The sequence below is a fragment of the Siniperca chuatsi genome, linkage group LG3, assembly GCF_020085105.1.
Source record: "Siniperca chuatsi isolate FFG_IHB_CAS linkage group LG3, ASM2008510v1, whole genome shotgun sequence".
NCBI lineage: Eukaryota > Metazoa > Chordata > Actinopteri > Centrarchiformes > Sinipercidae > Siniperca > Siniperca chuatsi.
Window position 1 is genome coordinate 13,057,478 of NC_058044.1, and position 15,143 is coordinate 13,072,620.

The 15,143-nt window shown below is 37.7% G+C and overlaps 2 protein-coding genes across 4 annotated transcripts in view; both read left to right on the forward strand.

Annotated features, from left to right (window-relative positions):
- Positions 1 to 5,013, forward strand: part of tbck (TBC1 domain containing kinase) — a 46,177-nt gene extending 41,164 nt beyond the window's left edge. For all 3 annotated transcript variants that reach the window (XM_044191438.1, XM_044191436.1, XM_044191437.1), the window contains one exon: positions 3,896 to 5,013. In XM_044191438.1, coding sequence (XP_044047373.1) covers positions 3,896 to 4,006 — 111 coding nt within the window. In that variant the 3' untranslated portion in view covers positions 4,007 to 5,013. The remainder of the gene's footprint in view (positions 1 to 3,895) is intronic.
- Positions 3,796 to 14,557, forward strand: LOC122873997 (polyunsaturated fatty acid lipoxygenase ALOX15B-like). Its single transcript, XM_044191439.1, is given in 17 exon segments — positions 3,796 to 3,848; positions 5,235 to 5,330; positions 5,538 to 5,715; positions 6,059 to 6,263; positions 6,402 to 6,483; positions 6,785 to 6,907; positions 7,020 to 7,123; positions 7,713 to 7,879; positions 8,033 to 8,176; positions 8,643 to 8,846; positions 9,050 to 9,136; positions 9,264 to 9,433; positions 12,080 to 12,201; positions 12,350 to 12,450; positions 13,275 to 13,395; positions 13,398 to 13,444; positions 13,607 to 14,557. Coding segments are annotated over 15 exon segments (2,010 nt in total). The 5' UTR covers positions 3,796 to 3,848; positions 5,235 to 5,330; positions 5,538 to 5,562; the 3' UTR covers positions 13,787 to 14,557.
- Positions 14,558 to 15,143: the final 586 nt, after the last annotated feature.

The window sequence follows — 15,143 nt, forward strand, 5'->3', positions numbered from 1 at the left end:
TAACAGCACAGGAATATTTTTTAAACTATAGAAACTGGCTCTAAATTGAATGTGACATCCCTTTAGTGTCCTGGTTAAGAGAGCATTATTGTGTTATTTCTGTGCATTTGCTCCAAGTATTTAGTTTGCTGTTGTTAACAAATTGACGTAGCGGCAGAAACAGACGTGGTTCTGAGATGTCTATTTTCAACGCAAAGTCTAAGATAAGATTTTCTACCAAAACTCACTTTGCGCTGCCTCATTTGAATGAGCCTCCTACATTTTTGTGCCTCTGCTTTCACCTGTGCCTGATGAGCTCTGTGCTGGGCACTAAAATACAGCGAATTTCAAGGTCAGGAAAATACCAAAATGTCCGAGCGCTGCTTACACTGGTCATTGCCCTGCCTCTAAAATAGGGCCTCTAGTCTTGTTAACATAAAAGATTTTGCTAAGACACTAATCCCCTATATCCAGACCAATGTCTTGTCAAATCCACAGTCTGATAATCCTGAGGTAGCCATGCATCTTTGTGCATTTGAAATGACTTGCCTCAGGGAACAGCTACTCTGGTTGAGTTTTGGTTGGGTACAAAAATACTGTTCAAATTTCTCAGTAGTGTTAATCATTCTGATGTACAGTATAGTAAAAGCCTACTGTGTCTTTGTCTCTAAAAGACACTAGCACATTAGCCGAGGCTGAAACCATATTTTCCATTTGACATTTCAGTGCACAAAAATAACTTTGCTCACTTCAGCATAACATAAGAGAGAACTATATTGATCATTATAAATTCTCCTTTTGTGCTCTCTTTAGAATAAATTAGCCAAACTTAAATTTTAAAACTCAGGCAGGGATATTGCTTCAGGCAACATCCCAATTTAGAAAAGATGTCCTCCTTCCATATGTTGGAAAGTAAAAGAGGAAAATAAGTAGTTCTTCATTACTGAAGAGACAGTCCTGCATTTTTTAGGAAGCAGCAGCAAGATCTCAGTTTCTAACCTGGTTGCAAGAACCGTTACAGAGTAATGGAAGAATTCATCTGCAGAGAGACTGGAGTGTAAATAGAGCTGTCTGTGAACTGTTTATGGCTCATGTAATCAGCACGTGGTCATAGCTCTACTACAAATTGTGGCTGAAATATACGTACGAAATCAGTGTTGTTACAGTTCACTTCAATTTTATTTATATAGTGCCAATTCATAACAGAAGTTATCTCATTGCACTTTTCCTGTAGAGCAGGTCTAGACTGTACTCTTTATAATATTATTTACAGAGACCCGACAATTCCCAACATGAGCAAGTACTTGGCAACAGTGGCAAGGAAAACCTTTCTTTTAAGAGGCAGAAACCTCGAGCAGAACCAGACTCAGGGTGGGCAGCCATTTGCCGCTGCCGGCATTAGTATAATGATTTTTCATCATATAGGTATTAAGAATAACGATTGATTATCGTCTCGATGACTATTCATCATACTTATGATCTGATCAACTGAATTTCATAATTGCGAGGTTTTAAAATGTGGTGTTTTGCAAGGAGCTTATTTGTTGATTTAAGGTAAGAGAGACACCACCCCACCGTGACCAACCCACACTTGAAATTCCCCATCTGAGTTTTATGATAAACCTCAGTAATTCATCAGACCTTTCAGTCATGCAGGTCATGAAATTAAAGGTCGATAAAGGGACCCACTTGTGCTTAAATGCCATACACATCATGTGCACCACACCAGTGGCATTATCATTAGCTTTGGGACAAAGCAATGAGTCCACTCACTGTGTGGTCAGAGTTTACTGTAAACCTTTAACATTTTAACCCTATTGGCATTCAAAAGTAAGCCTTATTCTTCATGCTTTTGGACATTTCAGCTGATTGAATCTGAAATTTTTAAACTGTACTCCAACACAGCTCACACAGAGTGTGTGACCAACAACACAAGCACACAAAATGTTTTGTTTTGTTGCTTTCTGACACACAATGCATGAAATGAAATGAATGAATCAGTCAATTAATCAATGCAGTTGTTCAGAAAAATTATTTTTGCACATAAATTGTTGCTGTTTCACTCCTTATTTTAATTTATTTTTCTATTTTCTTTATTTCTATTTTTCTATCTATCTATTTTATTATTTTTCTTTGTGTTTGCACAGAGGTATTCTGTAAAGTGACTTTGTTTAAATACTTGCAGTTTTCATTATTATAATTTTTTTTGGACGGTGGTGTACAATTGAAATAAGTATTATAAACAGTGTAAACTGTAGTATAGAAACTCTGAATATCTTGAACTAAGGCAGCTTTGTATTGCAAAAAAGAAAAAAAGATAGGAGTTATCTGGAGATTGAGATATATATATATATATAACAATTTTGCAAATAAATGCAAAATCACAAGTAAAATAATCAAGCCCTTGTTCAGTCCAATTAATTGAGTCCCTCTTTGTAAAGCAATACCATATGATTGTATCACAATACAATTCCACTTATAGTCATTAAGCGTTAATACTGAATGCCCAGACATATCTGTAGACTGTGAATAAAGATAAATTACCAGGCAGGTGAGGTGTTAATTTTTCCCCTAACAGATTGAATCCCAACTCTTGGTCATACATTTCATGCCATGAACTGAAGTTCATTCATCTGGCAATTTCAGGTTTCGAAATAACTGTTGTGTATGATGAAATCTTACAATCACCTTCAGATTTCCCAACATTGCTGTAATGAAACCACACTTAGTGTCACCATCTAAGAACACGCAAGGGTTCACATTACACAATACAAGTCAAATGAGAGGCCACAACAAAAATATAATAATTTTGATATCTGGATTTTTTATATTTAATTTTATTACTATTATTTTTTATAGTATGTAGTTATGATAATTTTATATTATGAGTCAAATGTATTCTTCTAATTATGTCATAAATCATACCTCAAAAAGTCACACACACCCTTTTCCCTATGGTATTGGTTTCTTCCAAAAGTCGCAAGCAACAGCAGGTACACGTGCAGGAGATGTAGGCTACAGCTTCAGTGTTGCTGAAGTGATTAGTAGAGCATAATCCCTTTTTTAAACGTGTGAAAATGAAATGCAATTAGGAAGTGAACTTGGAGAGCATTAGGGATTCCTTTTGGAGTCTTGCAGACACACATAAAATATTGTGGATATACAGTAGTCTTTTATGTGAATTTATACCCTTTAAAAGTTTTGGGTGAAGCAGACAAGATTTAGCTCTTTTTAAGTGAGTGTCATTTTCAATAACCATAAAAGCACGAATAATTGACTTGAAAATCTCTAAATAAATATACAGTATTTACCTTTAATATAAAGTTTTTGAATATATATATTTAAAATTGCAGAAAATTGCATCATTATTTTCTTTTCTGGGGAAGGACCCTATACCTCCCACTCTAATTGTGCCCCCCCAGAATTTTGGCTTGCATGACACCCCTGGTTAATGGTGTTATTGGATTGCAGTGCATTTTATTGGAAGGTGTATCTACAGTAATTACAGAGGGACAAAATATTAAGTAGCACTAATACTATCTCTGAAGTACCTAGAGGCAGGATCAGTTCAGACCTGTTCTTTTTTTAATGAAAATTAATTTGCTCTCTCTTTAATTTTAAGTTTACTTCTTCAAAGTCATACTCAGTATCTGGCTTGTGTCAACTCTGACACTGATATACCTTACACATTATGTAATGCATTACCTATATTACATCAAGTTGTTTCCTAATTGTTGGAGAGCTGTTATTGTGTAAAGATGTTATTTCTCATGTACAGCAACTGCAGGAGTTCTGAGTATTAACTCAAGGAAACCACATAACAATGTTAGTCATGTGAGGTGATGTGTACTTGCAATTCCTGGAGTGAGGTAAAATAATTGCTTTTTTCTTTGTTTGTTTTTTCATTTCTTCCCAGTTTGCAGCACACCTGGTCAAGGTAAATTTCCCACGAGTTTGTATCCTGGATGGAGGGATCAACAAGCTGAAGCCCACTGGACTCCTGACTGTCCCCTCCCCTCAGATCTGACCTCGTATCTCAGCTTCACATTAACAAAAGGGACGAGTGGAAATACTGTATATTGTGTTTTGAGATAAAAAAACAACGTCATCATTGTATTTAGACTTTTTTTTACACATTCTAATTAAACTGTGGTGCAAAATGAAAAACTGCATAGAAATAATCTCCTTCTAAACCCAGTTTGATTTCATCACGAAATATACTTACTTATTTTATTATTTTCTGTCTCAAAACAAGAATGATTGGATCAATAATTTCTTTCTGGAACAACTGCTATGTGTTGTAGTAGCTTTGCTTTGCAATTGAGCTGTCTGTGACAAATAGAAATATCTTGATGTACAGTATGTCAGCCTGTCTGTTCTGAGCCAGTTGATCTAGGGAACTCAGTGGCCACTTTATAAGGTACACCTGTATGATCTAATGCGCTCCTACACAACTGTTCTGGCATGAAGTCTACTTTTATGACTGACACTAATGACACTGTCAGAGAGGAGTTAATTCAATTAAATGTTTTAGCATTTCAAGGTCATAGTTAGTGGTGGTGTTGTACCCAACTGCATTACATTCTAATATTCTTCCCCCCTCTTATGGAGGACAAATATTTGAAACATCTCTCAATATAATGCAGTCCAGTACAACGTCACCTCAGTACAGTGCTAAACCTACAGTACAGTGTAGAGATAGGTCCGGCTATTTGTGACAATGTCAACAAAAATGGAACATTATAAACTTTGTAAAGGTAGAATTTATGGCAGAGCTGTTGTATTGAATTGCAGTAGATTGTACAGGTGCATCTAATAAAGTGGCCACTGAGTGTATGATTGTGTGAGAAACAATAAAAATGCCAGAGTGATTTGTGCATTTGGTGATTTCATAACTAGTATTTGCATTTACCTTGTTTACATGTCACTGAATTGTCTCTAATGTATAGTCTACTGTATGTATTTGCCACGTTATAGAAATTGGTTACTATCATGTTACAGTGGTTTATAATAAAACTATCTGATAAATCTGGATAAACTGTGTAGGTGAACATTTTTGTCGTTGTAGCATTTAATCAAAATGATAAAATAATAAAACTCGTATTTTTAGTTGACTGTAATGGTCTCACATTTAATGGTGGAAAAGTTTTTATCTTTATTAAATCAACTAGCGCTGCCTTAAGACGTTATTATTTGCATTATCTTCCTGTGGTTTAATTATATATGTCATATATGTCCAACACTCCCATCACCAGAGCTGCTACAGACTGGACACTCCCACATGTATAAAAAGAGGAATCAGTGGTGATTATTTTTATCACATCAGAGGAACTTCTTGGCCACATTAACAGGTAAGAGATACTTTATGAAATGATTTCAATAGCAATAATTAGACTGTAATAGATAAGTGAGAAAAGATATTAGATAGTTGTTATAATACCTTTTGCCAATGCCCTTTTCATTGTGATACCAGTATTTTTTTTTAAAATTTGCACTCAGGTTCATCTAGTTAATCTAGTCAGTGCTGAGAATGGTTATTATTATTCTCTCCCCACCAGGATTATTCTGTTTTCCTGAGTGACAATGGTGAAATATGAAGTGACTGTATCCACTGGCAATCTCATCGGTGCCACCACTTTTAACAACGTCTTCATTAAGCTGGTGGGCACAGATGGGGAGAGTGAACACAAGATGCTCATGAGCTTCAAAGGGGCTTCATCCTTCACCCGAGGAACAGTAAGTCTGAAATATCCCTCTCTATGTTTAAATGTACAACATGCTTCCTCAACTTTGCCTATATGAGATTATTAAATACCAATTTAGTGAAGCTGATGTAAACCGTGGCCAACTCAGGCTCATATGTGCAGCAACAGGATATGTGCTGCATTGCGACCTATGGCCACAAAGGTGACCAAAGCAACAACAAATCCCCACAATGCATAGAGCTTCATAAAATTGGTATTTTATTTTACAGTAATTGTATGCAAATTATTGGGATGCTACAGCTCAGTTCTTGGTTATTAAATACAATTTTTATATCTTGTATAAATGTTTTCAAACCATTCTCTCATTACTCCAGGTGTCTAGTTTTACCGTGTCCTGCCCTGTCTCCATTGGAAAGCTGGTTCTGATAGAGCTAAACAAAAAGCCTCTTCTGCTGTTCCCTGAGGACTCCTGGTTCCCTGCCAAGGTGGAAGTGAAATCCCCCGAGGGAGACACGTATAACTTTCCCATCTACCGCTGGATCACTGACAGCGAGGTGCACCGTTTCAGAGAGGGAACAGGTTTGTGCAGTTCACTGACCACAGAAGACATTAACGAAAGACAAGTTCTGAAAGTTAGATTATAAGGAGCCTGGACTAAATTCATGCCAGCAGACTGATATCAACAATTTCAGCTCTTATTGTGATTCTTTCTTTAAGCTCTGAGAGTCTTTGAAGACAACCATCATCTTGGCAGGTACAGTCGGGAGAAGGAGCTGAAGCAGCGAGGGAAAGACTATCGGTGAGAGCTCAGAGCTTATACACATTTTAGCTTTAAGCACACCAAAACTAACATGCATCCAAACCTCCTCCACCTTTGGTTGAATATATTCATGATATATAATGATAAATTAACCACCATATGACATATGATTGTTACACCTGCCAGGGTTTATTAAAATGTATTATACTATAACATATGTTACAAAACTGCAATATTGAATACATGTCATGCTTGCATACTCTAAATTAAAACTGCAGATACACTGGTATCTAGACTGTACAAAGTTTCTCACCACTCTGCTCTTCTCTATTTTTCCCAGCTGGGATGTGTATGTAGAGGGAATACCTCACTCCATAAAGGCAGAAAACCCTCTTTCTCTGCCCTCTGAGGTCCGCTTCTCCTTCACCAAGACTACAGAGTTTTTCTTCACCGCAGTCAATGGGTGAAGTCTTTAAATTCTGTCACATATCTATCTATCTATGTAACTATGTACCTGCCTACCTAAGTGTTTATCAGAACAAGGCATCAAGTTACTCCTTGCTTTTATTTTCTAGGCTGACTGAGCTGCAACTGAAGGGACTGGCTGATTGCAAGAAGAACTGGACTGATATTGAAGATATCAATCGGGCGTTCAGCTGCAAACGGACTGACATATCAGGTACTGTACTATCATGGTAGTTTAATAGAATACTTGATTCAACTGTAGTCTTTCAGATATTCAGCTGTATTTCATTATGCTCGCTAAAAAATATCACAATTGTTTTTATTCCTGAGACAAGCCATTAGATTTTACTGAATACTGAATAGTCTTTTGGCTTCTTTACTTGGCCCATTAAATGGAGGAAAATGTGACAGAAGGAAATGTGTATGTATCTAAACATTGTGATGTCATGAGAGGTAGTGTCATACAGGGGAGATACATTCCCTCTTGGCGGCTGTAACAAGGACTACAACCCATCATGGCCATCATCTCCAAGAGAAAAGCTCCCGACCTCTCAAGACATCACAACATGTAGAAGTTTACATGCAGAAGTTTAGGCCTTGCTCATGATGTATTTAATTGCATATAATCTAGACTCTGACACACAACTGACTCTGAAACAACTAGAATTCTGTGAAACACATTGTTTCAGATTTTCCTGTTTCACATGCAGTGTTCAAGCTAAAGCTAATAACAGTGGTAGAGCAAGATTTTCTCGGCCAAAGTTTGAAAGTCAATGAAGTTAATCCGGTTCTTCTTTTCCCAGACTATGTCCACAAACATTGGAAGGAGGACGCTTTTTTCGGCTACCAGTATCTAAATGGTGTCAACCCCATGTCGATCTGCCGTTGTACGGCCCTGCCGAATAACTTTCCTGTCACTGATGGCATGGTCTCCCTCCATGGTCAGCTTAGCTTGGCAGATGAAATGAAGGTGATTGTCTTGACCTTGATTGAGCTTGGAATTGCATGTTGCACTTACATGTTCCCTTAATATATGAAATATCCACACTGTATGCATGTGAGTCAAATAATTTCTCATCCTCACTAAAATTAAACTAATGTTACTAAATTAAATTTCAAACAGAAGGGAAACATATTCCTGTGTGACTACAAGCGTTTGGATGGACTGGAATCAAACACCATCAATGGAAAGAAGCAGTATTTGATGGCTCCGCTCGTCCTTTTCCACAAGACACCTGATGATAAGCTGATGCCAATTGCTATTCAGGTGAGATTAGCACCTATAGCTAATAGTAAAGCTGTAAACTATGAATGTTCTCTGCTCAGAAAGGCTATTCATTTCTTTCTGCTTGAGCCCGAGCAATGTAAAAAAGTTTCTCCCACATCCATATGTAAGTTTGACGGGCTGACTGTTGAGTCTGACACAAACACAAGTCAATTTTATTTATGAAGCCCAAAATCACAAATTTGCCTAAAAGGACTTTACAAAACACCCACTATCCTTAGGCCCTTCATCTGGATAAGGAGGAACAGAGGAGGATTCAATGAAAATATGTAAAGAAAATAAATGAAGTATCAGAGTATCACAATGAAAAGACAAACCTGCCAAGCAGAACAAACCTGTAGTAAATAGTCTTAACATACAATAATTACAGAAAATTCTTAAACATTATTGACGAGTACTGGTAATTGAATGCATTGAATGAACCACATCCCCCTTCCTTCTCCTGCAGCTGAAGCAGACTCCTGCAGTGGACAATCCCATCTTTTTTCCCACTGATTCTGAGTACGACTGGCTGATGGCCAAGATCTTTGTGAGAAGTGCAGATTTCAGCGAGCATCAACTCAACGCTCACCTGCTGCGCACTCATCTGCTGGCTGAAGTTTTTGCCGTGTCACTGCTGAGCAACGTGCCCATGGTGCATCCACTGTACAAGGTAACTGCAAGGGAGAATACTGAACTTACTGTTGTTATAGCTTTTTAAACTTGCTGATTTTTGTATCTTCCAAAGTTGATGAACCATAATGTTTAAGGGCGTATATATCTGCTAAATGGTAGAGAAGCATCAAAATTTCTGACTTTGTAATAGTAATAGTAACAAGTAATAGTGTTACTAACAGAGTTCCCTCTTTCCTTCAGCTCCTCACACCTCACACTCGCTACACTCTGCAGATCAACTACTTGGCTCGACGACTTCTAATATCTGAGACTGGTGTTTTCACACAGGTACAAATAGACCAACACGCTCAGTAGACCATTACTTGTGGTCAATGTTACAATGTTTCTTTTTTTCCAATATCATGTACAGTATTTGTCTCTAACTATATTCCTTACATATTTGACTGTTCCCTAGTTTGCAGCTTCTGGTGGAAAGGCTATGATCACAATCCTGAAGAGATCACTGTCCTCAATGACCTACAGCTCCCTCTGTATACCAGACGACATTGCTGAGCGTGGGCTGGAGGCTGTGCCGAACTTCTACTACAGGGATGATGGACTCAAGCTTTGGGATATCATCCACAGGTATTATAGGCAGCTTCCATTCGTCATTATGTTTATAATTTGTATGATATTGGTGTAAAATCATGGATGCTTTAGTGGTGTGTAGTTGCCATATTATACAATATAAAGACTTACACCATATTAGGGTTAGTTAGAATGCATTTACAGGCCATGAAGTACACTCAAGTGAAAAAACATGCTTTGAACAGTGTGTGTCTCAGATGAGGGTTAGGGGCAACATCAGAGAGTTCAGTACAGGATTTGTTTTCCATTTACACTTGTAGGGAAAAAAGTCATGAAATATAACTAGTGTAGTTTAATGCCAGAAACCAAGCAAACAACTGAATCACATGCTTTCCTCAACTGAAGTGATGGTAAGGAAGACAGGACAGATCAGCTGGCCAGCACAAAGGCTACACATCTGTGATAATGAGATTACTCCAGCAGGGAGAACCAATCCCCCGCAGGAAAGCAACCTGAAAATACAAATGTAGGATTAGAGGGTAAATTTTACTCCATTGAGTTAATCCATAAATTGTGCTCCACTCTCTGGTAAATGATGCCTGGTCCGGGAATCCTACTTCACAACGAAAGCCAAGCCTGATATTCAGACTGATTAGCCATTTCGTTACCAATCTTTTACTTAGACTTAGACTTTCTGTGGAGTGAGGGTTTAATTTTTCCACTACTGATCACTAGTGACCAAAGTATCTGGCTGGTCTGCCATAATTTACAGTTGCTGCTTGAGGCTGAGGCTGTATTAGCCAGTGTGCTGTAAACTTAAGTCAAGCAATTTACTGTACAGAGAATGGCAGCCAATATTGGAGATATATGTTGTTATATTTGCCGTTTAAATAAGTGATCATGCACAGCAAGGTGTCCCGACATAGAGAAATTAAAGAGCCCAAATCCTGCCCTCTCTATTAGCTAGCTTGTGTAACTTAGTTGGTTTTCTCAAAAAGGATTTCTTTCATCAGTCTTTCTGAAATGCTGCAACATGTGTGTAGGGTTTTCTGTCCATAATCTAAAGGTATCAACAACTAAACTTCTGCTCTTTACCAACATTTTTTTTTGCATCAATTCTTTCCGTTAGTCCGGCTTAATGCAATCTCCTCTGAACAGTTTATGGTGAAACACATGCTCTTCTTTCACTGTCACCAGAGGTGCTGCTGGAAGTTTTGTGGCCCCTAATGATAGCTCACTGGGTCCTGAGACACTCAGTTGCCAGTGTATTAAGTACACCTAGCTAAAAAATAATGTAGTCTAATACAACCGCCCTGTAATAAATCCTACCTTCATGAAAGTTATAATGTTCAGTTTTGTTATAGCTGTTTTAAAGAGGCCTCCATAATCATTTTGCAGGCTGCAGTTTGTGGTGCTGTTGAATTGTATTGTGTTAAACTGAGAGGTGGTTCTAATATTAACAGTGGCCTACCCCTCGCTGATGTAAATGCTGTGGACAAAATATTAGAAACACTTCTCAGTATAACACAACACAATGTCAAAGGCCAGGTTTTAAGTAGTCAAACTTCTGAATGTCAAAACATCTACTTTGACATCACCAATGGGGTGTTACCTCAGCTTTAATATGCTCAGAGTCTCAACCCATTAAGAGCATTTTCAGCTGTGTTTGATTTATTGTTGATTTGCCCTTTAAATGCCAAGTTGCCCAGGTATTAAATTAACAATGCCTTAAAGAGATGACAGTACAGAAAATGTGTGCTCTAAACCTTAGCTACTTAGGCCCTTGATTGACTAGACTCTGACAGTTGGCTATGAAATTGTTTAAATGTTCCTGCCTGAAGTACTTTGATAGAGAACTTAGGCATGGTGAGTGGAGGGGCATCCAAAAACTCAAGAATTGAAGGTGTCCTGTAGCTCGGACAGGTGATGTCCGAATATAATAATTTGTATTATGGCAGAGACTGTATTGGAACCAGAGAATATGAAATATCAATTTCTTTAGGACTTAAATAAATAATTCACTCACAGAAATACAATTATTCGCTTTCTTGCCAAGAGATAGGTGAGAAGATCATTACCACTCTCATATCTGTGCTTTAAGTATGGAGCTACAAACCAGAGGTGATTAAGTTTAGCATAAAAACTGGAAGCTCTCTCAAAAATATGCCTAGGGGTTGCCAGGGAACCATGAGATTCCAGGAAGTCACTGCGCCTGGTAACTAGCTTCAATTAGCTTAGCTTAGCATAAAGACTGAAGCAGGGGGAAAACAGCTAGCCTGGCTTGCTTCAAACTTCAAATATCAAATAACACCAGTTGACACATTGTATGTCTTTTGTTTAAGCCAAACTTGTCTTTTTTACATTTGTTTGTGTTAGGCTTAAACAAAAGACATACTTGAACAGACATATTCAGACATATTTGAATTTTGAAGCATGCCAGACTAGCTGTTTTCCCCCTGCTTCAGTCTTTATGTTAAGCTAAGCTAATTGCCACCAGCTCCATACTTAAGGCACAGATATGAGAGTTGTTTCGATCTTCTTCTCATCTAACTCTCAGCAAGAAGGTGAATAGACATGCTTCCGAAAATGTCAAACTGTGTCAAATATTGCACCAAAGTCTTGGCCATTAAATTGTCTTAGAAAAGTGTGTATTACTAATATAGTATGTATAATTAACTAGGAACTTATCCACATTTTTTAAAGGTTTGTGCAGGGAGTGCTCAGCTACTACTACAAGAATGACGCTGAGGTCCAGCAAGACTCCGAACTGCAGAAGTGGATTTTGGACATTTTTGAATATGGGTTCCTTTCCCAAGCATCCACAGGTGGGCTTCAAAGAAAAGCTCTATCTTAATCATGATATTTGCATTTTTATTTTTACCATTATATAATCATAATGTAAACGCAATTCAAACTTTAATTTAGTCATCTAGACCTCTTCAAGTAATGCAGTTTATTCTCTCTAATTCGTAGGAATTCCACAGAGATTTACCACCGTGGTAGAGTTGGTCAAGTTTGTCACCATGGTGATCTTCACTTGCTCAGCACAGCATGCGGCCGTAAATTCTGGACAGGTGAATCCTTTTACATTACCGGATCATTACCTGATTACCTGATCAATTATAATGTTGATGTTGGTTGATGAGGTTTTTCAATTTTCTCTGAACTGGAGGGAGATGGATGAATTCTGGTAAAAAATAAAATAAAATTACATTTGAATTTGAGGATTGTTAGCTAGCCTTTAACATAAACAAGAGTCTACAGCCATGCTAGCAGGTCTGTGAGGCTGTACTTAGGCACAGTGGTGCTTTGAGCTAAATGCAACAAATGCTAACATACTCACAATGAGGATGCTAACGTGCTGATTTTTAGCAGGTATAATGTTTACTAAGACCACACTCTTAGTTTACCACGCTAGCATGCAAATATTTGCTAATTAGCACAAAACACAAAGTACAGCTGAGGCTGATGTCATTAGTTTTGCAGGTATTTGGTCATAAACCAAAGTATTGGACAAGAAAACATTTTGAACTGATGATGGCGCTAGATGAAAAGTCAGGGCATCACCAAAGTTATTACAGTTCATCCTGAGGGGAACATGAATGTCGGAACCAAATTTAATGGCAATCCAACGGAATGGTGTCGAGACTCTCAAAACCACAAATGTGAACTACATGGTAGTGCCAGAGGAAAAGTCAGGGGCCCTAAGGTATTAGGATTCATCCTCTGTGGACCATGAATGTATATACATATTGTTGTTCCAATTCATATTTTGTGGCAATACATCTAATATTTGTTAAATATTTCAGTGTGGACCAAAGTAGTGGACCAACTCACCAACAGATTGACATGGCATGGTTTCAAAAGCATTAATCAGTCTGTCAATCATTCATTGCAGTATGACTATGGTGGCTGGATGCCCAACACTCCCATCTCCCTGCAACTTCCTCCACCGACCACAAAGGGGACAACAAGCGAGGCCACGATGCTGCAGACATTCCCTGATGTCAACACGACAGTTCAGGAATGGCCACCATGTGGCTACTCAGCCAGCAGTCCTCTGACTTTGTAAGTGCCCAAGACTTCATGAAAAATTACATAAATAACATTTCTGTTCAAGTCTCTTTGAGCCACTGAAAAAAATCCTGCCCACTTGCTACAACTGTACATTATATTTCCAGTAGTTTATGTTTGATAAACATATTTTAAATGTGTCATTGATCTCATCAGGTCCCACTTGGCCACTACCCAGAGGACCATTTCAGTGAGAAGATTCCCTTCAAGCTGATAAAGGATTTTCAAGGAGAGCTTGAAGTGTTAAGTGTAGCCATTAAAGTCAGAAACAAGAGCCTGGAAGTCCCATACACGTACCTGGATCCAACAGCGGTAGAAAATAGTGTGGCCATTTGAGTATCAGAAGATGTGACCTCCTCAGTTGTTGGCCAAATTCAGCTTCATATTGACAAAAGTGAGAAAGTGAAGAGAAAGGAACTGCATGCTCTGTTTTTAACTGATTCTATAGTACAAGGAAATTACTGCATGTGATCATTGTATGCTGATATGTGACTTTTATACAGCCTACTTGGTTTAACTGTGGTTAAAATGTACTGTTTTAAATCATATTCCGCATCATTAAATACAAAGGGCATCCTATCAAAAGAAATTACAAATGTAAAATTCAAAATGTGAAGCTGCAGCATTGAGAAGTTTCTCATAAACACATGTATCTTTCATGAACAATGAACATGTGACAATTTGCTCTAGTCTGATGTCATTGGACTATATTTTATTTTCTGTCTCAACATAAGAATGAATGAATCAGTTACGTTTTTCTGGGACAACTATACAGTATGTGTGTTGCATAGCAGTTTTGCACTGATAAATTGCGCTACAGCTCAATCTGTATGTGTGTTTGTTCTGTGCCAGTGCAGAACAGAACAGTATTATATATTTTTGTGACAAACTGAAAATGATTTCATTGCATTGAATTGCATTGTTTTATTGTTTTAATTTTCTTTACATGTTACTGATGAAAAACATTCAATCAAGCATTTGTCAATGAACTTCATGTGCTATAGAAATGAAAACAAACTTGCATACTGTATGAATATAAAATTAATGTGGCTGATTTGTCATTTAATAATCACAGCAAAGCCCTCAATAAACACAGTGCCAAACAAATCTGAGCATATTCTTCATAATGATTGAAAATGACTTTAAGTGTGTAGTGTTTAATACTTTCTGTGTGGTAGTCATTTTTGATCACTGCACTCTACTGTCACTATGGTCAACTTTAAACTGTGACCAAAATACATTACATCAAATAGTGTTTGAATTTTTGATTTTGTTGTTGTTGGTGGTAATGGTGGCTTGATCGTCAAAGCAAGACATAACAGAACATACAGACACTGAGACAAGCACTGAATTACTTTCAGACAGACTGTTTGGTAGTTGTGTGTTTTTTAGGGGTCCAAGCAGCGAAGCTCATTGCTGGAGCCCTATTGTTTTTGTTCTCATTATGCATCTATTAATTTTTTTTTTTTTCTCCGCTAAAAGTGTTTCGTGCAGCAAAAACCGTGAGACCAGAAGTCACCAGAATTGACAGATGGATTGCAAATTCCACCCACTACTCAGGCACATATAATGACACTCATTGACCTCAAGGTGACGCTGTAATAATCAGGTTTACATTTTTGCAATTATGTAGAAAACAGCTCAGCCTAGAGTCAAAATGATTTCATCATTTTAATCTCTCAAGTCATCTGCA